At 36.4% G+C, this 20,370-nt stretch overlaps 1 protein-coding gene across 4 annotated transcripts in view; it reads right to left on the reverse strand.

The window, feature by feature from the left end:
• MICU3 (mitochondrial calcium uptake family member 3) overlaps positions 1 to 20,370 on the reverse strand; it is a 75,965-nt gene that overhangs the window by 34,026 nt on the left and 21,569 nt on the right. For all 4 annotated transcript variants that reach the window (XM_036300062.1, XM_036300060.1, XM_036300061.1 and 1 more), the window contains exons 2-5: positions 13,175 to 13,328; positions 9,490 to 9,521; positions 4,110 to 4,188; positions 1,413 to 1,460 (exon numbers count right to left, since the gene is read on the reverse strand). In XM_036300062.1, the coding sequence (XP_036155955.1) occupies positions 1,413 to 1,460; positions 4,110 to 4,188; positions 9,490 to 9,521; positions 13,175 to 13,328 (313 nt within the window). The remainder of the gene's footprint in view (positions 1 to 1,412; positions 1,461 to 4,109; positions 4,189 to 9,489; positions 9,522 to 13,174; positions 13,329 to 20,370) is intronic.

Raw genomic sequence — 20,370 nt, forward strand, 5'->3', positions numbered from 1 at the left:
AACCTACCTCCTGCTAGACCTCTTTTCACATTTTTCTTGGTTCTAACCTAAACAATATCCATAATTTAAAATTCAAACTCCTAAAAGTTTCTAAGAGGGGTCCTTAATTGCAAAAGAAGATTTACAGCACCCAAAGGTCTTTATCTTCCCATAGTAAGCAAAACCCACCATCTGTGTTTTTTCTAACACCCTTAAACCATATCTTGTCCCATCTCAACACATGGCTTTCTTACCTAGTTGTTTTAGTTTTTCTCTACTGGTTTAGGTACATATTAACTTCAAATTTTGCATCTGCAGAATATATTCTAGATAACAAGATAACTTTTTAACAAGTCTTTGAAATACTCTTTGGCACCCCTCCTGTAATTTTCATGGTAACATTCATTATTGACTGAACTTAAATCATGAGAGTTCTTGTTTCCATATATCTCCACAAATCCCCACAATGGGAAATTCCACCACCAATATTCTTTCATTCATGCCTGTCTTCATTCATTCACCAACTATGATTTAAAAGGCTACCACGTGTTGAACACTGTTCTTAATACAGAAATGGACAAAAAAGATAAAATCTTTACCATCATGGACCTTGCAGTCAAGTGTGGCAAGACAGACAAGAATATGTAAACCAAAAAACAAGTACTTTCAAATAGTTTAAGTGCTATGAAGAAAATAAAACACTGTAAAGGGATAAAAAGGAAGAGATGAGAGAGGGAGCTATTTTAGAAATACAAGGAATTTTAGAAAGGATGGTCAAGTAAGAATTCTCCAAGTCTTCACATTCCAAAGGAAAACTAAATAATGTTTATTATCATGAGGATCTTGAAGAAAAGCACTGAGGGTAGAGGGAGCAGAAAGTACAAATTCCTGAGATGGGAATAAAGGAATAGAAAGGTCAGGTGGCTGGAGTATAGTTCCACCATTAAATGCAATGAAATTTAACTGAAAACCTTAGTAGACCCTTCATATATTTCATAAGAATTGCTGCACATAAGAGGAAGAAAAAAATGAAGCTGTTTCAGGATGAATGATGTACATTTTGATAGACATTCTTTCACATTAGTCTTGCAGAAAATGTGATTCAAATAAGTGTAGCAGGAAATTTACAAATCATTACATGTCCTACCTTTAGGCTCCCATGTAGACTAAAATACAGGGATTGATATAGGATATTAGTTTACAATTTATGAACATTTTACTAATATATTATAAGCCATAATATTTATGATTTTGACCCTTGATATACCATTCTTAGCATTTTCCGTGGCTATTTTGACATGAATTTTGCAAAACAGCACAGACATACTTAAAGTATTTTAAGAGAATCTAAGAGAATAAAAGGAAGATTTGTTTTCTACAAATTCTAATTTTAAAAAATTGCATCCAGAAATAAATTTAATGAGTACACTTACTTGTTAAAATACACAAGAGAAAAAGATATTCTGTGTAAGAAATCACACCTAGAAGAAAAACAGTACTAGTTATGCTCTATAAAAATATTATGTTTTCTTCATATTTATCAAGTAAAATATTCTTATATAGCAATAAGTAATATTAATAAAGAACTTACAGTTTTAAAGAAGATGCTAAACATTGTTTTAAATGAGACTAAACTATTATTATTAAATCACAGCTCAAAAAAGCAGCAAAACTAATTTTACTTTCATTGTTTCATGTCTCTAAAGAAACCTATATAAAATTACCATAATGCTTCCAGATATATTGGCAATAAAAATAATTATTATAATGTTTACTTATGCTGCAACTTTTAAACTTATGGCTAGTTTTCAGTGTATGAATCAAACATAAAACAAAAAGGTTGGAAATGGTTAACATTGTAAAGTGCTTAATTCTTAGTAGCAGTTTATAAAACAATTCTTGCTTAGAATTTCGATTTTTGTACTACATTCAAAAAACAAAACTCTATAGTTATCCTTTTGCTGACATAAGTTATCATTTGTAAACTTAATGCTTCTATTAAATGTAATCTAAGAAGTTTATATTTTAATTAAATGGCTTATACTTTCTGTATACTGAAGCATGAGTTCTCTGTAATCCCAGAATCACAAACTTTAAAAGGAGTTAGAGTGGGGTAAATAAAAATATACATCCTGTTACTCAAATTCTTTCTTTTAGACTATAATACCCAAAACTAGAATTAATGCATTAATTTACTTTCTAAGTAGATCCTGAGAAAAAGTCGGGAATAAGCCAATAACACTTAATCAGCTATCAGGTAGTCCTGATGTTTGGTTAAAGAGTATAAAAAATCCTTACACAATCAGACTGTGAACTTTAAACCTCCATTTTACCTGATGTTCTCTGAAGCTACCCTCTTTGTTATAGAACAAAGAGAAGAGGAGTCACTGTCAGGCAGTTTGTCAGAAGACATGAAGGGACTGAGCCAGGAGGCCCTGAAAGCATTCCCCTCTTTTGTTTATACTAGAATATTGTGACCTATAGACATAGTTCTGGTTGATTGCCATGAATGCTATGGGAGAAAGATTCTGGAATGGTCAATGTATATAAAGATACAATACCTAGATTCCATAGGGATCCCTCAAAAAAACAAAAAGTGAAAAAGAAAGAATAAATGCAGGAGGGGAAAAAGGAAATGGGATCAGGAAACGGGCTGTCTCCACAGTCCCATCTTACTGACTGTTGTTCAAATTGATCTAGTGGAATACATTTCCTGACCTTATCATCCCACCCTAAGATCTGAACAGCAATCTTTAAGACAACTTCCAGGAAAAAATTTCTAAGAGCTTTAAAGATACCTTGGGCCAGATTTTGCGAAGAGGTAAAAATCCTACATTATGAAAGGCCTAAAATAAAAGGTACAGTGTTCCTCCTTTCAGATTCCATGAGAACCAGGTGGAAGCAGTATGAATTTCTAATTCTATTAGACAAGATATATGGATTATAACTACTCCTTTAAACTATTTGTCTTCATACTAGAGTAAATACATTTTCCAACCAGTATTGGTTAAAAATGATGAAAAAGAAAAAGGTAATTTTATGTCACTTCTTTAATATTTTTATATCATATACTTTCATTGTTGAGAATATTACAAAAAACATTCTTTTTTAAGACTAAATTAATCTTAAAGATTTTATTAGTTTTTGCATAAATATGTACAAAAATTACATTGCAAAAATTGCAATAAAAACTATATAATTTGACTGTATGTATGAATTAGTGAGTTAAGTTAGATGCACAGATATGGGTAACAGTATAAGTTGAAATAAGTGAATTTTGTGGGAAGTGTTGTTTTTAAAAGAAACATGTTCAAATTGAGTGGCCAACCATAGATTCAATAATTTTTTTCATATTGATTAAACTTAAGAAAAATCTATTATTCCCTGGAAGTAACAGACATTTAAAAATCAGTATTTTGGAAAAATGCTTTCTATAGGTAAATATAACCTACACTTTTCAATATGGTTAAAAATGTTTTTTTAAACCTGTGAAAGTTCATTTTGTTCTAAAAATTTAGACAATATAATCTACACTAATAAAAGACAAAGATGCTAATTGACCATACCTTCGCTACACCCATGAGCCAATCAGAAGAGTATGCAAATTAACCCAACAAAAATGGCCGTTAAATTTGCATACTGCAGGAGGGCAGGGCGGGGCAGCGCCATCCGCCACCCAACCCAACCCCGGGATCTGGCCTGCCCTGTGTGACCCGGGGCGGCGAGGCAGGGCCACACCATCTGCCGCCCACCCCAACCCTGGGATCCGGCCTGCCATCTGCCAACCGGGGAGCAGGCCTAAGCTAGGAGGTCGTTATCTCCCGAGGGGTCCCAGACTGTGAGAGGGCATAGGTCAGGCTGAGGGACAACCCCACCCCTCCCCCCGCCAGTGCACAAATTTTTGTGCACTGGGCCTCTAGTAATATATATAAAAAGTAAAATTAAAACCACCCTTAATCCCACTACCCAGATATAACCATTATTATATTTCTGTGTTTTTCTCTTCAGTGTTTTCTCAATGTACACATAGCTGTAAAATTACTTGAAGTATGAGAAAAATCTGTATATATACAGTATAAGTGTCAATATTGTGTCAATATTCAAATATATAAATACTAAAGTTAACTTACCTCTTTCTTTAAGGTTTCGAAATAGCTTTGATGATCCTTTCCAAACTGGTGGCGTTTCTGAGAGCATTTGATTTAATTCCTATGACATAAGGTATCATAATGCTGATTAATAGGTAAATTAATTCTAAACAAGATAAAAAATATCTAAATGCTTATGTAAAAAGAATTCTTCACTTAGAAGATCTGAGATATGGCTATATTTATCCTATTCTCTACCCATAGTTCATTCAACCACCACAAAAGCCAACATTTGCCCAGAGTTTAAATATAAAATAAATGATAAAGATGCTACAATTGGTAGCTCAATTAGAGCTACCAAAAATTGCAAATAAATTTAATAATTAGATTAATGTGTATATGGTAATCAAATTAAGATAAAACAGTAAGTTGTGGAGCCAGTTAGAAAAGTACATTTTCATGGAAGCCATTGAAAAAGGTGGACTTCCTAATTAAGGTCAGAGGTGATCCCCTGGCTTCACATACTGTTCTCTGTAGGCGTGTTGTATTTAGGGGGCTTTGTGGTAGAAGTAAATGGACAAAGGTTTATATCAGGAAGGAATGAAGAATATTTTAATAGTGACTCAAAGAATTATGACATTAGATGAAGTTACGGGACAAGGACATTAAATTATTGTGTACACTTTCAATTTTTTTCTAATTTTACCTTAGTCATTAAAGAACACAGACTTCAATTGGTTTTTGTTTGTTTGTTTGTTTTTTTAAAATCAAACTATCACAGCTGGTGGGGGGAAAACTATTTTGGAAAATTTAAACATTTGAATTACTCTTTATATACTAAAACAATTTTAAATGTATTTATATACTGTGTTGAAAACAACTAAGTGAAAATATAGTTTGGTTAAATGTGAAGAAAAATTATTAAAGGATTTGTAGAGATAACTTGAAATAATTTGAAATTTAAAAATTAGTCTGCTAAATAACACACTGAAGAAAACACTAGAAACCACTTCTGTTTCTAGGTCTGATTCTTGCTCCTCAAAGTCCAGTAGCCCAAGCATTACGGGGGGTTGTTAGAGATGCAGACGCTCAGTTCCCTCTCAGGCCTGCTGAACCAGAATCTGTGTTTTCAACACGATGCCCAGGAGACTTTTATGCATATTTGAGTTTAGAAGCACTTTAGACAAACCCTTCCTGATGTAATTTTACCTGAAAATGTTCTGTGACATTTAGAAATCATCCTTTTCATTACAAAGTGGGGCTAGCATGCAAATTAGAAATCCCTGGATGCCAAAGACAGGAGAGGTATTTTTAGGGGCTTTAGGGACTCTCTGAAGTCCACCTGTGAATCCTGGCTTTCCTTTCCTTCATGGTGTGGTCTCTGCACTGCAGGTAATTGGTAGCAATGGCAGAGAGGTAAAAACTCAGGTATGAATAATGATGAAAAGCTGGGGTATTTACTGTTTACACAACACTAAACAAATATTTTTGTTAGAGCAAGAGATTTAAAAACATTTTAAATGCATTTTCTACACTTACTTTTTTTATCATCTCTATTATATATTAACTTCTCTTTCATTTTAACTGTTTCCATGTATTTGGCCAGCGTTTAAGACCACAAAAGCATAGCTACCTGTCACTGAGTGCCCTCAATGGGGCTATTACAAGATCTCATTTAATTTTAAAAGACAATCCTCATTTTGTGTATTTTACTGAGTCTTAAAAAACACAAGTAACTCACCCGAGATCACACAACTAGTAAATGACTGGTAGATCCTGACTGACTTTAAGCAGTTTATTTTAGTAATAATTTAATTTCTTCTGATATAGATCATCCAACGGACACACTCATTTTTTGTCTTCTGTTAAATTTAAACACTATTAAATTTTATTAAAATCTATTTTCCGTTCAGGCTGGGAATCTCTCTCCCCTCTCTGGTACCTATCTTAGTCTCTTATATGTAGTAGTGTTGTATAATAAAGAAGTTGATGCCTTTGTCCCAGATTCCTGGGAGGGAGACTCTATATCCATGCGTCACACCTGAGTTTAGGCTAAGATGCTGATCACCAGAAAGAACAACCATATGATTAGAGCGTTGGGGCTTTAAGCTAGGCAACCTCTGAGGGGGAGGGAGAGGGACTGGAGACTGAGTTTAATCATGTGGCCAATGATCCAATCAATCATACTTATGCAATGAAACTCCCAAGCTCAGTGTAGCTTTCAGGTTGATGAATACACTGATGTGACATGAGGGTGACATACCTGAGACTATGGGGAGAGGGCACAGCAGTTCTGTGTTTGAGGCCCTCCCATACCTTGCCCTATGTGATCACCATTTGGCTGGTCCTTATTTGTGTCCCTTATAATAATTATAAACTGTAATTTTAAGTGTAGAAGATTCCACAGTCCTAATGAGGCAGACTAGCAAATTACTGAACTTAAGGTGAGTTGTGGGAACTGCATGGACTTGTAGCCAATTGGTCAGAAGTATGGGTGGCCTGGGAACCTTGAGTTTGCAGCTGGCATCTGAAATGAAGGCAGTCTTATTGGGGGCTGGGTCCTTAAACCTGTTGAGTCTGACAATAACTCCGGGTAGTTAGTGTCAGAATTATATTGCAGCATTGCAAATAGGAACAAAATAAATACTTGATGGATTGAACTCAGTTACCTAGAATTATAGTTGCCTTTTAAAGGATTCATATAATTTTCTTAAATGAGTATAATTTTGTCTTATTATACAGTTAATATACATACATTACATGAAAATTAGTAAGTAAAGGCAAAAGTAAATGAATGGGACTATATTGAACTAAAAAGCTTCTGTAGAGCAAAAGAAAGTGACAACAAAGCAAAAAGCCAACCATCCAAATCGGAGATGATCTGCAAACAACAGCCATGACAAGGGTTTAAAACCTAAAATATATAAACAACTCATACAACTCAACAAAATAAAAACAAACAATCCAATTTATAAATGGGCAGAGGACCTGAACAAAGACTTCTCCTAAGAAGACATATAAATGGCCAACAGATAAATGAAAATATGCTCAACTTCACCAGCTATTAGGAAAATGCAAATCAAAACTACAATGGAATACCACCTCACACCTGTTAGAATGGCTATTATCAACAATACAAGTAATAACTAGTGTTGAAAGGTTGTGGAGAAAAGGACCCTCATTCACTGGTGGTGGGAATGTAAACTGGTATAGCCACTATGGAAAAAAGTATGGAGGTTCCTCAAAAAATTAAGAAGAGAGTTATTACCATATGACCCAGCAATCCCTATTCTGGGTATCTACCCTAAAATTTTTGAAAACTTTTATTCGTAAAGATATATGCACCCCCATGCTCATTGCAGCATTATTCACAGTGGCCAAGACATGGAAACAACCCAAGTGTCCTTCAATAGAGGATTGGATAAAGAAGATGTGGTACATACACATAATGGAATACAACTCAGCCATAAGAAAAGATGAAATACTGCTATTTGCAACAACATGCATAGATCTTGAGAAAATTATGCTAAGCAAAGTCAGTCTGTCAGAAGAAGCTAAGAACCATATGATTTCACTCATATGTGGGATATAAAACTTAAACTCATAGACACAGACAACAGTATGATGGTTACCAGAGGGAAGGAGGTGTAGGGAGTAGTAAAGGGTAAAGGGGGCAAGTATATGGTGACAAAAGTTGATCTGACTTTGGGTGATGGGCACACAATGCAATATACAATCACGTATCACAGAAACATACACGTGAAACCTATATAACCTTACTAACCAATCTCACCCCAATACATTTATTTATATATATATCCATCTGTACCTCTGTCAGGTACACTAAGTATCTAACAGTTTTTCTTGCTACGGTAAAATGTGTCTTATTTGATAATACAGTTGCTATTGCTGGTGCAGAAATATTTTATTCACTTTGGTTCAAGAATGTTACATGCAGCAGCAACCTTATTAAACTTGTACTAAATTTGAATAAATTTGAAATCTATGCATTTTTATATGTTTCTCTCAATAATATTGTTTGCTACAGTTCCAATCCTTAAAGCCTTTTTTTTTGGTCATACGATAAGTTATAGGCTAAGTTGTGTCTACCTCAGATTCACATCTGAAGTCCTAACTGTCATCACTTCAGAATATGATCGTGTTTGGAGATGAACCTTTAAAGAGGAGTAAACATGATTAAATGAGGTCATTACGGCGGGCTCTAATGCAATGTGACTGGTCCCCTATAAGCAGGGATTAGCACAGGCACACAAGGAGGAAAGATGTGAAGACGGCAGAGGGAGATGGCCATCTACACGCCAAGGAGAGAGGCCTCAAGAGAAAACAAGCCTGCCAACATCTTGATCTTAAACTTCCAACCTCCTGAACTATGAGAAAATAAATTTCTGTTGTTTAAGCCACCCAGACTGTGGTATTTGTTATGGCAGCCTTAGCAAAGTAACGCACTGCATTAGCTTACACCTGTAGTCAGTAAGTAGTAGTTGTGACAGGACACATATTTGCATTATATCTAACTTTACAGAAAATATTTCTAAAATTTCAAAGTAGCCTCTCAGCATCCCTCACTTATAATATTCCCTCCATCTCTCCCAGAGATAAATATTGTCTTTAATTTTAAGTTTATCATTCCTCAGGTAGGTATTTTCCCACCTATGAATGTATCCTTTACAGTATGGTTTCATTTCCCCAGTTTTGAAACTTATACAAATGGAATTATACTTTATGTATTTTTGAATTGCTTACTTTGTCATGGTTTCTGAGATTCAGCTAGTAAAAGCATTGCTATAGTTCATTTGTTTTCACTGTTAATATAGTATTCACTGTATGACTATATCAAAACTCATTTGTCAATTCTACTGTTGATATTGTATCACAGTCTTGTTGGCCAACATGAACAATCTATGGCCATTCCTATCAATCTTTCCTGCATATATGGAAGTTTTTCTGGATACATACACTGGTGTGAAATTATTGGATCATAGGGCATATTCAAGTGTAAGCTTACTAGGTATATATGCATGCACAGTTGTAGAACTTAAGCCCAGGAGTAGAACTGCTAGGTATAGAATATGTGGATCTTTAGTTTTAGTAGATACTGCCAAACTGTTTTTCCAAAGTGGGTATGCCAACTTACATTCACACATGAGAGTTACCACTGATCCACATCTTCAAATGGTTCCTGGATGTGATTTAATTTCTAGAAAATATATATACCAAATTGTATGTGTGTGTGTGTGTGAGAGAGAGAGAGAGAGAGAGAGAGAGAAAGAGAGTGAGTGAGTGTGTGTGTGTGTGTGTGTGTGTGTGAGAGAGAGAGAGAGAGAGAGAGAGAGAGAGAGAGAGAGAGAGAGAGAGAGACTGAATGAATGAATGTGTATGTATACCAAGAGCTTTAACTTACCGGTTTGGAAAGTGACTTCCATGTTTTAGCAACTATAATAAACAAATATATAAGAATTAGATAATACTTAATGTCATATAGATCTAAATTCAGTAACTATCAACAACCATAACTCCTAAAACCCAGCTTTATATCTAAAAGGCAATGTTTCTCAAGATTTGGATCCAAGGTATTTTATTTATGGTATGTTTTTTTGTTTCATGTACTATAAACTATAATAAATAATTTGAATAGGAAACACGTTTTCCATAATTATTATCTAACTTTGTGCATTTCTAGATTTATAAAATAAGTTAACTTAATGTTAAACATCCTATGGTCTTAAAAACACAAATAATGGTATTAAATATTCATAGAATATAAAATATTAACATAAACTATAATTTTAAGGCATTACCCATGCTGTCTACTATGTTACTATCGCTGATTATAATTAAAAGGTCAGGTCTCTCTAGGGTGAGTGGGAAGGATAGGGACAAAGGTAAAAGAGATGAAGGAGAGAGCAAGTAATGTGAGGTAGGGAGTCTCATCCTGTTTTCCATTCTTCTCCGCTAAAAATATTATCCTATATAATAAAAGCATAATATGCTAAGGTATCTGGTTGGCTGTTCAACCAATCAAACTGTAATATGCTAATGATATGCTAAGGCTAATCAATTGCTCACTATGACGTGCACTGACCACCAGGGGGCAGATGCTCTGACCAGTAGGTTAGCTTGCTGCTGAGGTCCGGCTGATAGGGACTGAGTGAGATGGGCCAGACATGCCCTGGAGCCCTCCACAGTCCCTCTGTGGCTGGCCAACCTCCCGTGTCCCTCCCCAGCCCCGAGCGTGCACCAGTGGGGTCCCTCAACCTGGCCTGTGCCTTCTCACAATCCAAGACCCCTTGGGGGATGTTGGCGAACCAGTTTTGGACCAATCCCGCAGGCCAGGCTGAGGGACCCCACTGGTGCACAAATTCGTGTACTGAGCCTCTAGTAGTTGAATAAAATACCAGTGATCACTTTCTTTTTCTGATTCCTCTTCACACTCCTGAAGATATCAAAAACTATGAATCTTATAATATTGAAATAAATGTGAGTCATACTGCTGTTTCCTTTGCTCAGATTTAAACACTGTGAATATCTAATGACTAACCTCATGTTTATATGGGATTAATTCCTATTAAACAGCTTAATTAGGAACTGGTAAATATTAAGTATCCTAACTACATTACAATAATGACAACCAATAATATCCCTACATGGCGATGTTGTTATTTCTATATAATTAACCATAGTTAATGTAAACAATAAATCAAATTCAAGATTATAAGAAAGGCTTTTTTTTTTTTGCTACATAACTTTCTTTTTCTTTTTCTTAGTCAATACATCATCTTAAAATACAAAGAAGTATGTTTTAAAATTTAGCAATCTGATTTTTAGGCAGATAGATTTCTTCTCTATGTAGAAACAAAATCCTTTCTTTACTCAAGATAGTTTATACAAACATATAATCAAGTGATTAAAATCATAGGCCTATAAAGTTGAATTCAGCAGTTAACCTTAATTATGATACTATATGCATTCACTTTAAAAGACATCCTCCTTTTCATAATAAGCAGAACAATGTTAATACTCTGTTGCTTTTGAAATATAACAAAAAAAAGAAGAAAAATAAATGGCACAAAAGTACATGCACATGCTCTGATGTAATGTTCAGAAGCTATTTATCAAAAGAGGAAGTTAGAAACACTCTTGAGTTTTGTAGGGTTTATGAGATCTCCAGGGTAAATTATTCACAAAAGACATATTCATTCTGCCGGATATGTCACCATGTCCAATATTATTAGCTTTTTCTTATAAAGACTAAAGAGCTATTAAGATTGTTCTTCAAAGGATTTTCTGATTTTCTAAACTCCTTATTTAATATGTAGTTACTATATATATATATAACTTGGATGAAAAGGGACTTCAATTCTATTGGATATATTTTATTTCTTAAAGCTATAGGTTGATATTCATTGTATTTTTAGTATTTTTATGTATGTCTAATTTTTTAATAATACATCTTTTAAAACTAAAATTAAAATAATATTTGAAGCTATATGAGAAAAATAATTACTTATTTTAGTTCTAGAAGGGACATTCACCTTTTAGGTTCCATTTAAGTAGATAAAATAAGAAATTTTCTCAATTTCAAACACAAAGTTATAATCAACAACAATCAGATGTATACCTCAATTGATATTTACTTTGTACTATAATTATTGAGCAAATGTTTACATAGGATACCTTTTTCTTCCTATTGATATCACCATAAAATTATATATAAAAAAATGTTTAGCCTAACCAGTTTGGCTCAGTGGATAGAGCGTTGGCCTGCAGACTGAAAGGTCCCAGGTTCAATTCTGGTCAAGGGCATATACCTTGGTTGCGGGCACATCCCCAGGAGGAGGTGTGTGGGAGGCAGCTGATCAATGTTTCTCTCTCATCAATGTTTCTAGTTCTCTATCCCTCTTCCTTCTTCTCTGTAAAAAATCAGTAAAATATATTTTAAAAAAGTGTTTAAATCATGGTTACAAATTCAAGCGATAATGATGATGATAATATCTACTAACATTTATTAAGCAACTAGAGGCCCGGAGGGGGCCTAAGCCTGGCCTCCCTCTGTGGGAGGCGACCAGAGGGCTGATCAGGGGACGGCACCAGCCAACGAGTGGCCGTCCCCGTCCCCCCCAATCACCCCTCTGCCATCGCTGGTCGCCGACCCGCCCATCGCCGGCCCCTCTCTCTGCCCACTTGCACGTGCCTTGTCTGGCCTGGTGCTGCCTGCTTGCTGGCCCTGCCCCCCCGCCGACCGGTTGTTCCACCTTTTGGTCGATTTGCATATTACGCTTTTATTATATAGGATTATTGTGTGTCAGGTATTACACTAAGTACAACTGATATATTTAATCCTCAAAAAACCTCACAAGGCTATTTTTATTTTTAGCTTTTTAAACGAGGAAACAGAAGATTGAATACGTTAACCAAGTTCTCAAAGCTACTAAATGAATGCCAAAGTTTAAACACTAGTCAGTCTAATTTCAATATACTTTTGCTACTTTTATATCTGTGAGGCAGATTTTGCTCACATACTTCATGAAAAACAACATATTGCAACATACTGAATACAAAAGCAGATATGAGAATCCAACTATCCTTTATTAAGTCAGATATTAAAGAAGTCTGCAAAAATGTATATATTGCCAAAAAGTTTGAGAGCCACTGCCCAGCACATGGAAAGGTGAAAAACAATCAGCCTATACTTATACTGCAGGAGCCATGACAAATATAAAAGATATAGGCAGAATTCTTGCCCAGGTCTAACTTCAAAGCCAGTCCTCTGAATTACTCTGTTTAGGCTGGATGTAAAAATTGACTAGGCAGAATATAAGTTTAAAGAATATGAAGTTATAAAGCATTTTAAGAGTGAAGGTGGTGTTTAAGCTTAATGTACTGAGAAAGGGAACAACTGAAAAATTCTGAAAAAGAGAAGAGATACCAATAAGAGTTTGTAAGAACTATTAGTCTGGTAACACTGTATAGCATAATGTCTTCTAAATACATTACTTGGTTAGTTGTTCTGAAAAACTTATACTGCTCCACACTAGAGATTAAACAATCTTATAAAATTATTAAGGTATTTTTAAAAATATACTTACGTTTGGGCTCATCTGTTGTAACAGCCAAAATAAAATCATACGGAGTCATGAATAACTGCCCTTCACATTCTATAGAGGCAAACAAACGAAACCGCCTTTCCCGAGATGTAGCATAGAGGTCTAAGTCTTCAATGTCTGTTCTGCCAATTGCTATCTAAAGAAAGTAAAAAAGTTTCAACTATGTGAAATAACATCTCCTTTTAGATTGTAAATGCTTTTAATTGTGCTAAAAGTGAATTAACAGAGTAAATGAAAATTTGAAAATATTGTCTTTTGAAGAACTGAATCATTTTATAAATTAAATAGAGGCCCAATGCATGAAAACTCATGCAAGAGTAGGCCTTCCTTCCCTGGGCTGCTGGCACCGGCTTCCCTCCAGCACCCAGGACCAGGCTTCCCTCCTCTGGCCGCACGCAGGCTGCCAGGACTGGGCTGGCTTCCCTCCTCGGCCGCCTGTGGACCCCCGGACCTGGGCTGGCTTCCCTCCTCGGGCTGCCCGCAGGCACCCAGGATCCGGGCTGGCTTCCCTGCAGCCCTGACTTTGTCAGGAAGGACGTCTGGAATGATGTCTGGTCTAATTAGCATGTTACCCTTTTATTATTATAGACTGTCCACATAAGTACAATGAATTAATACTTCAAAGATTCTACAATGAATGTTATTAACAGCCTGAAGATTTTAAACTGGAACTTTGAAGGACGTGTAATTTATTTCTTCAGTTTTAGTCTTAAAGAACATTAAATTTCTGAGCTAGAGGTTTCTCTAGAGCAGAGATTTTCAACTTTTTTCATCTCATGGTACACACAAACTAGTTACTAAAATCTGTGGCACACCAAAAAATATATTTTTTGCCAATCTGACAAAAAAAAAGGTATAATTTTGATTCATTCACACCAGATGGCTATTGTTGAGCTGTCATCATTTTTTTCATGTGACAATCTAAGGGAAAAGAGGTCAGATATTGCATGTTTTAAAAATTCTTGTAGCACATAGGTTGAAAATCACTATTCTAAAGGTAGAATGCCTACTATGCACTCTTAATATAGGCATATTTATTTAATTAGAAAGTTATTCATTGTAGTTATTAGTTTTCTTTAAAAAGTGAAACCCTGATAGGGTGTTCATGACTACCACTAAAGACACCATTTAGTGGTAACACCATCTAAAGTTGCTAACTCTAGATCACTATAGTACAGTTACTACCAAGAGTCATTCTGAATTCTCTCTAGGGTTAAGATGAACAGAATTAGAAGAAGTGTGCGTAGCAGGAGAAGGAAGTCTCTTCTGTTTTCCTTAATTTGCTGTCTTTACCCTGTATATAAATAATTGTCCACTGTTTTTTATTTTCTCTCTGAACTAACTATAACAAATTAATTTTTTAACAGAAGGATTATATTCCTGATTATAAAAGTGAGATAATTATTGTATATAATTTAGAAGACAGAACTTCAGAAATTTATAGATATAAATTTTTTGTTTTCTTTTTTGGCAAAAAAAAAAAAAAAAAGGGATTATACTGCCCTGACTGATTTGGCTCAGTGGATAGAGCATCAGCCTGCGGACTGAAGGGTCCCAGGTTCGATTCCAGTCGGAGGCATGTGCCTTGGGTGTGGTCACATCCCCAGTGTGGGGTGTGCAGGAGGCAGCTGATCGATGTTTCTCTCTCATCGATGTTTCTAGCTCTCTATCCCTCTCCCTTCCTCTCTGTAAAAAATCAATAAAATATATATTAAAAAAAAAAAAAAGGATTATACTATACTGTTCAGCAATCTGATCTTCTTAACTTATTACTATACAAGAGGCCCGATGCATGAAATTCATGCAAGGGGGCTTGGCCCTCGAAGCTGCGGCAGCTTGCCTCAGCCCTCACAGCCCCAGTTTTGTCTGGAAGGTCATCTGGAAGGTCATTTGGCTATCTGGTCTAATTACCATATTACACTTCTATTATTATAGTTCAGGGCCATTTTCCCAAGTCACTAAATAGTTCAGTAGGTCATTTTTAATAAGTGTATGCTACTTCATAGTAAATGTTTGTAGCAATAATCTTCCTGGAGCATAGGATTTGCATTCATAGAAAAAGATAGGTAAATTGACAATAATCTCTGAGTTCTAGAGTAAAGCACTGGAACTTAATCTGACAGAAAACAAATGGCTTTAGGGAGATTCTTAAAATAGTGCTTCAGAGAGATAAAGCAACCTGGTACCAGAGGCAAGTAGCTCAGCAGTATATTAATAACAATGCTCAGGTAAGCCATAAGAATTAGGAAATTATTTTTGCTTTGCCAAGGGTGAGAAGTGAGACAATGAACAACTCAGTATCAAGAATGGGCAGTAATCTCCCTGAACACTCCTCAGGGATCAGTCTACTATCCTAAGTCCCCTTTTACACTTATATCCCAGGGCAGGAAGCCCAATCTCGTCTGTGACCACAAATTACATTCCTGCTTCTGCTTGCTGGCCCTTTCCTTAGGCCTCCGTGGCCCCAGACACCTCTTCTCCAGTGAATTTCCTAGAGGACCTCTCCCTGTGAAGCTGTTTTTGCACCAGCATCTGAAGCCATGCCTCAGTCTAACATCCTGAACCACAATTTTTGCCTATATCTTCTATGTTTGCTATGGCCTACTATGGGCTTGATCTATGACTTTTGGTGCTCACAAGTGCCTGTTTTCTCACTGAGCTGCCCTTCCTTAGGCTCAGTCTATCATGTGCCGGAGCACGCCAAACCTGCTGGACCACTGCAACTGGTAATGTGATCCCCCTTCTATGAGCTAATGCAGGCAACTCCTCCTCCTCCTTCACTTCTAACAATCAATTAGCAAATCCTGTTGTTCTCCCTCTAATGCAGCGGTTCTCAACCTGTGGGTCGTGACCATTGGAAAATACATATAGCATATCAGATATTTACATTACAATTCATAACAGTAGCAAAATTACAGTTATGAAGTAGCAATGAAAATAATTTTATGACTGGGGGTCACCACAACATGAGGAACTGTATTAAAGGGTCGTGGCATTAGAAGGGTTGAGAACCACTGCTAATGTTTCACATACAGTCATGCCCACTACCTTTTCAAACACGCTCTTCTTCCCTAAAATTTTACAGTAATGGCCTGTGATGTTTGCCTCTAACCCATCCTATAGTAAGAGAAAGTAAGAGAAAATGGGCAGAACTGTAGAATAATTTTGTATTCTTTAACTACCTGAGAATGAGTATCAGAAGAAATCTACCAAGTAGAGTTAAAGGTTTTCATTAAAATTCTACTGCATAAATTCTACACACTATGGCCTCAGCAAAAGCAACCATCATTTTTGATAACAGCATTAAGTGACCACAAGTCAATTTAGCACCACCTTAATTAAATGTTCCCCAGATTAAAAGGGGAAGCATATGATCCTATATAATAAAAGCCTAATATGCTAAGTGTCCGGTCATCCAGTTGTCCAGTCATCCAGTCGTCCGTTCAACCAATCAAAGTGTAATATACTGATAATATGCTAAGGCTTCTCAACCACTCGCTATGACGTGCACTGACCACCAGGGGGCAGACAGTGGACCAGTCGCTATGACATGCGCTGACCACCAGAAGGGCAGATACTCAATGCAGGAGCTGTGCCCTAGTGGTCAGTGCGCTCCCACAGAGGGAGCGCAGCTCAGCTGACAGACCCATCCCAGTAACCCACCAACCCGGCAGCAGCCACTTACTCCCTCAGTAGTCCTGCATGTCCAATCTCCAGAGAATGGGCCAGGCACTGATGGACCAGTGCCGCTGGCCTCCTGGAAGTTGGCCTTGCGTACCACGACAGCTTCCCCTCCCTAGACACTCCGCAAGGAAGAAAGGATATAAAAGCGGCCACCAGGTGGCTCCTGACAACCAGTGCGAATGTCAGTGGGAGGGATCCAGATCCTGGGCCTGTAAGGGCATCCCACTGCCTGCTCAGAGGGCCAATAGCGTCCTCGGGACCCCACCCGTACATGAATTCGTGCACCGGGCCTCTAGTAGTGTAATAACACACACTGGCACTGCTGAAATGAAACCGGGTCTGGTAAAAAGTAAAAATCAATTTTCTCATGAAATCCCATTAAACTCGCCTGATCCTAGATCAGTCTAGTTATCATCTCGTAGGATAATCTGGCTTACTTGGTGGGAGAATGGATGGGATAAAGAGCATAACAGGAAATCAATACTTGGGTAGGTTTTTATGTTCTCTATTCTCTTCCACTTACTTATTTGTCTCTTCCTACTCAAATGTCATAGTGTTATTGTTTTTTAAATATGTTTTTATTGATTTCAGAGAGAGAGGAGGCATAGAAAGATCAATGATAAGAGAGAACCATTTGATCAGCTGCCTCCTGCACGCACCCTACAGGGGATTAAGGCCGCCATCCAAGCATGTGCCCTGACTGGGAATCGAATTGTGACCTCCTGGCTCATGGGTCTGATGCTCAACCACTAAGCCACACTGGCTGGGCTATAATGTTTTAAATGAACACAGCTTTTGGTTATATATTTGACATTAGTAAAGCAAAATGCCATCTTATTGTCAATCCTTTCAAAATATTTATGATGATTGAAATGCATTTTTTCTTCAAAGTACACTTCAAAATCAATGTGTCAAATTTTAAAAAAACATTGTTTTCTGTGGAATGACACTGAATTTTGGTATAATTTAGGAAGACTTGATTTTTCCAAATTGGGAATGTGGAAGTCCATGTATTCAGGTCTTCAACTATGTCTTTCAGTAAAGTTTTTCAGTTTTCTTCACAAGTTTTAGATATTTATTGTAGATTTACTCTTATATCTTATATTGTTTCTGTGTAATTGTGACTTGGGAATGGAAGCTCTTATTACTATTACACTTCAGTTGTTCTCCCTCTAACCAACTGAAATGTAATAGGAATAAAAGGTTTCACTGGAAAAAGGTTCCATGGCGAAGCAACTGACTTTGGTATATTTGCTCTGTATCCAACTATTGTTACTAAATTCCTTCAGTAATTTAATAACTTTCTTCTTGGATTTTCTAAGTAGAGAATCATAAGTTTTTTCAAAATAGTGACAGATATGTAGCTTATCCTTTATAATATTTATATCTCATTTTCATTGCCACACCTACTTAATGGTCTAGGTCTCTAAAAATGATGTTGAATAGCATCAGTAATATTAAGCATGCTTATCTTGTTCCATGTTTTGAAGAGAATGCTTCCAATGAATTGCCACTAAATACAATGTTTGCTATTGGTTTTGATAATTATCTTCTACCTTAAATTAGGAATGGGTGTTTACTGAGTCTCCTTTGTTCACCAAAAATAAACGAGTTTAGAGTTTGAATTGTTCATAGAGATCATTTGGTCCTCTTGTTTCTTTACCTTTTTACCAGAATAGAGTCCTCAAACCAAAATTAAAATGTGTTGGGGTAGAAGCATAAACAGAAATCCCCAAAGAAAAACTCAAAAGTTAGTGGACAAAACTCTGTTAATTACATTAACTTTGGACTATTATTAGTTTCAATATGAATTTCAACTAATGAACTAATGTGATTTTATTCATTCATTCAACAGATATTTGGTTGAATGAATGAATATAGTGTGCCTACTTAAAACAAATGAATCAATTATAAAATAGTCAATTGGAAGATTACTTCTTTATCAAAAACTGTTTTAGGGAAAAATATCAATAAGTAAGCTTGGTTTAATCACTTCTAACTAATTTCAAACCTTTCCATAGTTTACATGCTTCGTCCCCTATAGTTCATGAATAGACTATTTTCTTAACTAATGATATAAAAGCACAAATGACAAATTTGATACATTTTTTTACTGTGGTAGAGTTCTAATCAAGTTAAACTTTACGGTTTTTTAGGAGGCAGATATGGAGCAGCAGTCCATGAAGTTCAGCTGAGAAGATCTAACCTGAAATACTAGAATCTTTGAGGAAGGGGACAGCATCAGATCAGCAGTCTACCAAATGTCAGGAGAAACTCAGACCTTTCAAAGCTGCAGATATACCTTTGAATTTTCCAAAGTTTGAATAAATCTAAACCTTCTGAAGTGTTAACATCACTGTTATGAACACTCAGAAACCAACAATCAATCAATAAAGGTGGAAAATTATATTCAAACCAGTTTATGAACCACCTCTTGGCAGTCTTGCTCACCTACACATGACAATGATCTTATATCACATCAATGTTCTGAGGCTTTAAAAAAAATGTATGCATAGCCATTTACCTTGAGCACACTGGCATGAATATGTGGGTATAATCCTTATATTATAAGGAGCAGGTTAAGTACACCTATATTCTCTGGCTGATCTACTTTAATACCTTTTTTGCTTACTTAAATCCATTATATATTTTCATTTTTGAAGCATAAAAGTAACCTAAATATCTTTCAATAGTATATACTGTCTCAGTAAATGATACTTGTTTCATCACAAATTGCCAATAAAAACTCATCAGTAAGTATAATGTATCTAAAGTGAATGGGAAAGTTAACCTGAAAGTAAAAAACCTGAATTATATCCATGTAGTTGTTAAAACATTAATTGATAAAATGAAAGTCTATTATAAACTAAAGGCCAGGTGCACGAAATTCATGTACAGGTAGGGTACCTATGCCTGGCCAGCAATCAGGGCTGATCAAGTTCCCTCCCCTCCCCCCCCCTCCCGCCTCTTCCTTCCCTCTCTCCCTCAGCACCCTGCCACCGCCACTGGTCACCCGCCATGTTCCACGATGCCCCCTGGTGGTCAGCGCATGTCATAACTGCTGGGGTCCAACCCCAGCAGGTCCAGGGGTCCCCAAAGGTGTGGATGGAGTCGGCGAAGAAGGAATGACACAGAGACAGCGTTCAGTTGATCAGCAGCCGAGCCAGGATCTCCAGCCAGGATCTCCAGCCAAGTTCTGGTCTGGATCTCCAGAGAGGTTCTGCCTTGTTTATTGTCTTGTTACATCCGTATTTATCCCAGTTGATTTTAATCCTGTCAATTTCTATTACAAAGGTTAGGGCGTTTCTTATCTCCATTCCAGGGAGTAAAGATTATGTAGCTTAAGCATGATTGTTTGTAGTGATTAACTGCCCGCCTGGCACTTAGTTAAGGAGTTTCATCCCCTCCCTGACTTCAGGGAAAAATTCCTACCTGGGGAAACAACCTTTCTAGGAGAGGCATCCCCTCCCTGACTTCAGGGAAAAATTCCTACC

The sequence above is a fragment of the Myotis myotis genome, unplaced genomic scaffold (assembly GCF_014108235.1).
Source record: "Myotis myotis isolate mMyoMyo1 unplaced genomic scaffold, mMyoMyo1.p scaffold_m19_p_3, whole genome shotgun sequence".
In the NCBI taxonomy this organism is placed as follows: domain Eukaryota; kingdom Metazoa; phylum Chordata; class Mammalia; order Chiroptera; family Vespertilionidae; genus Myotis; species Myotis myotis.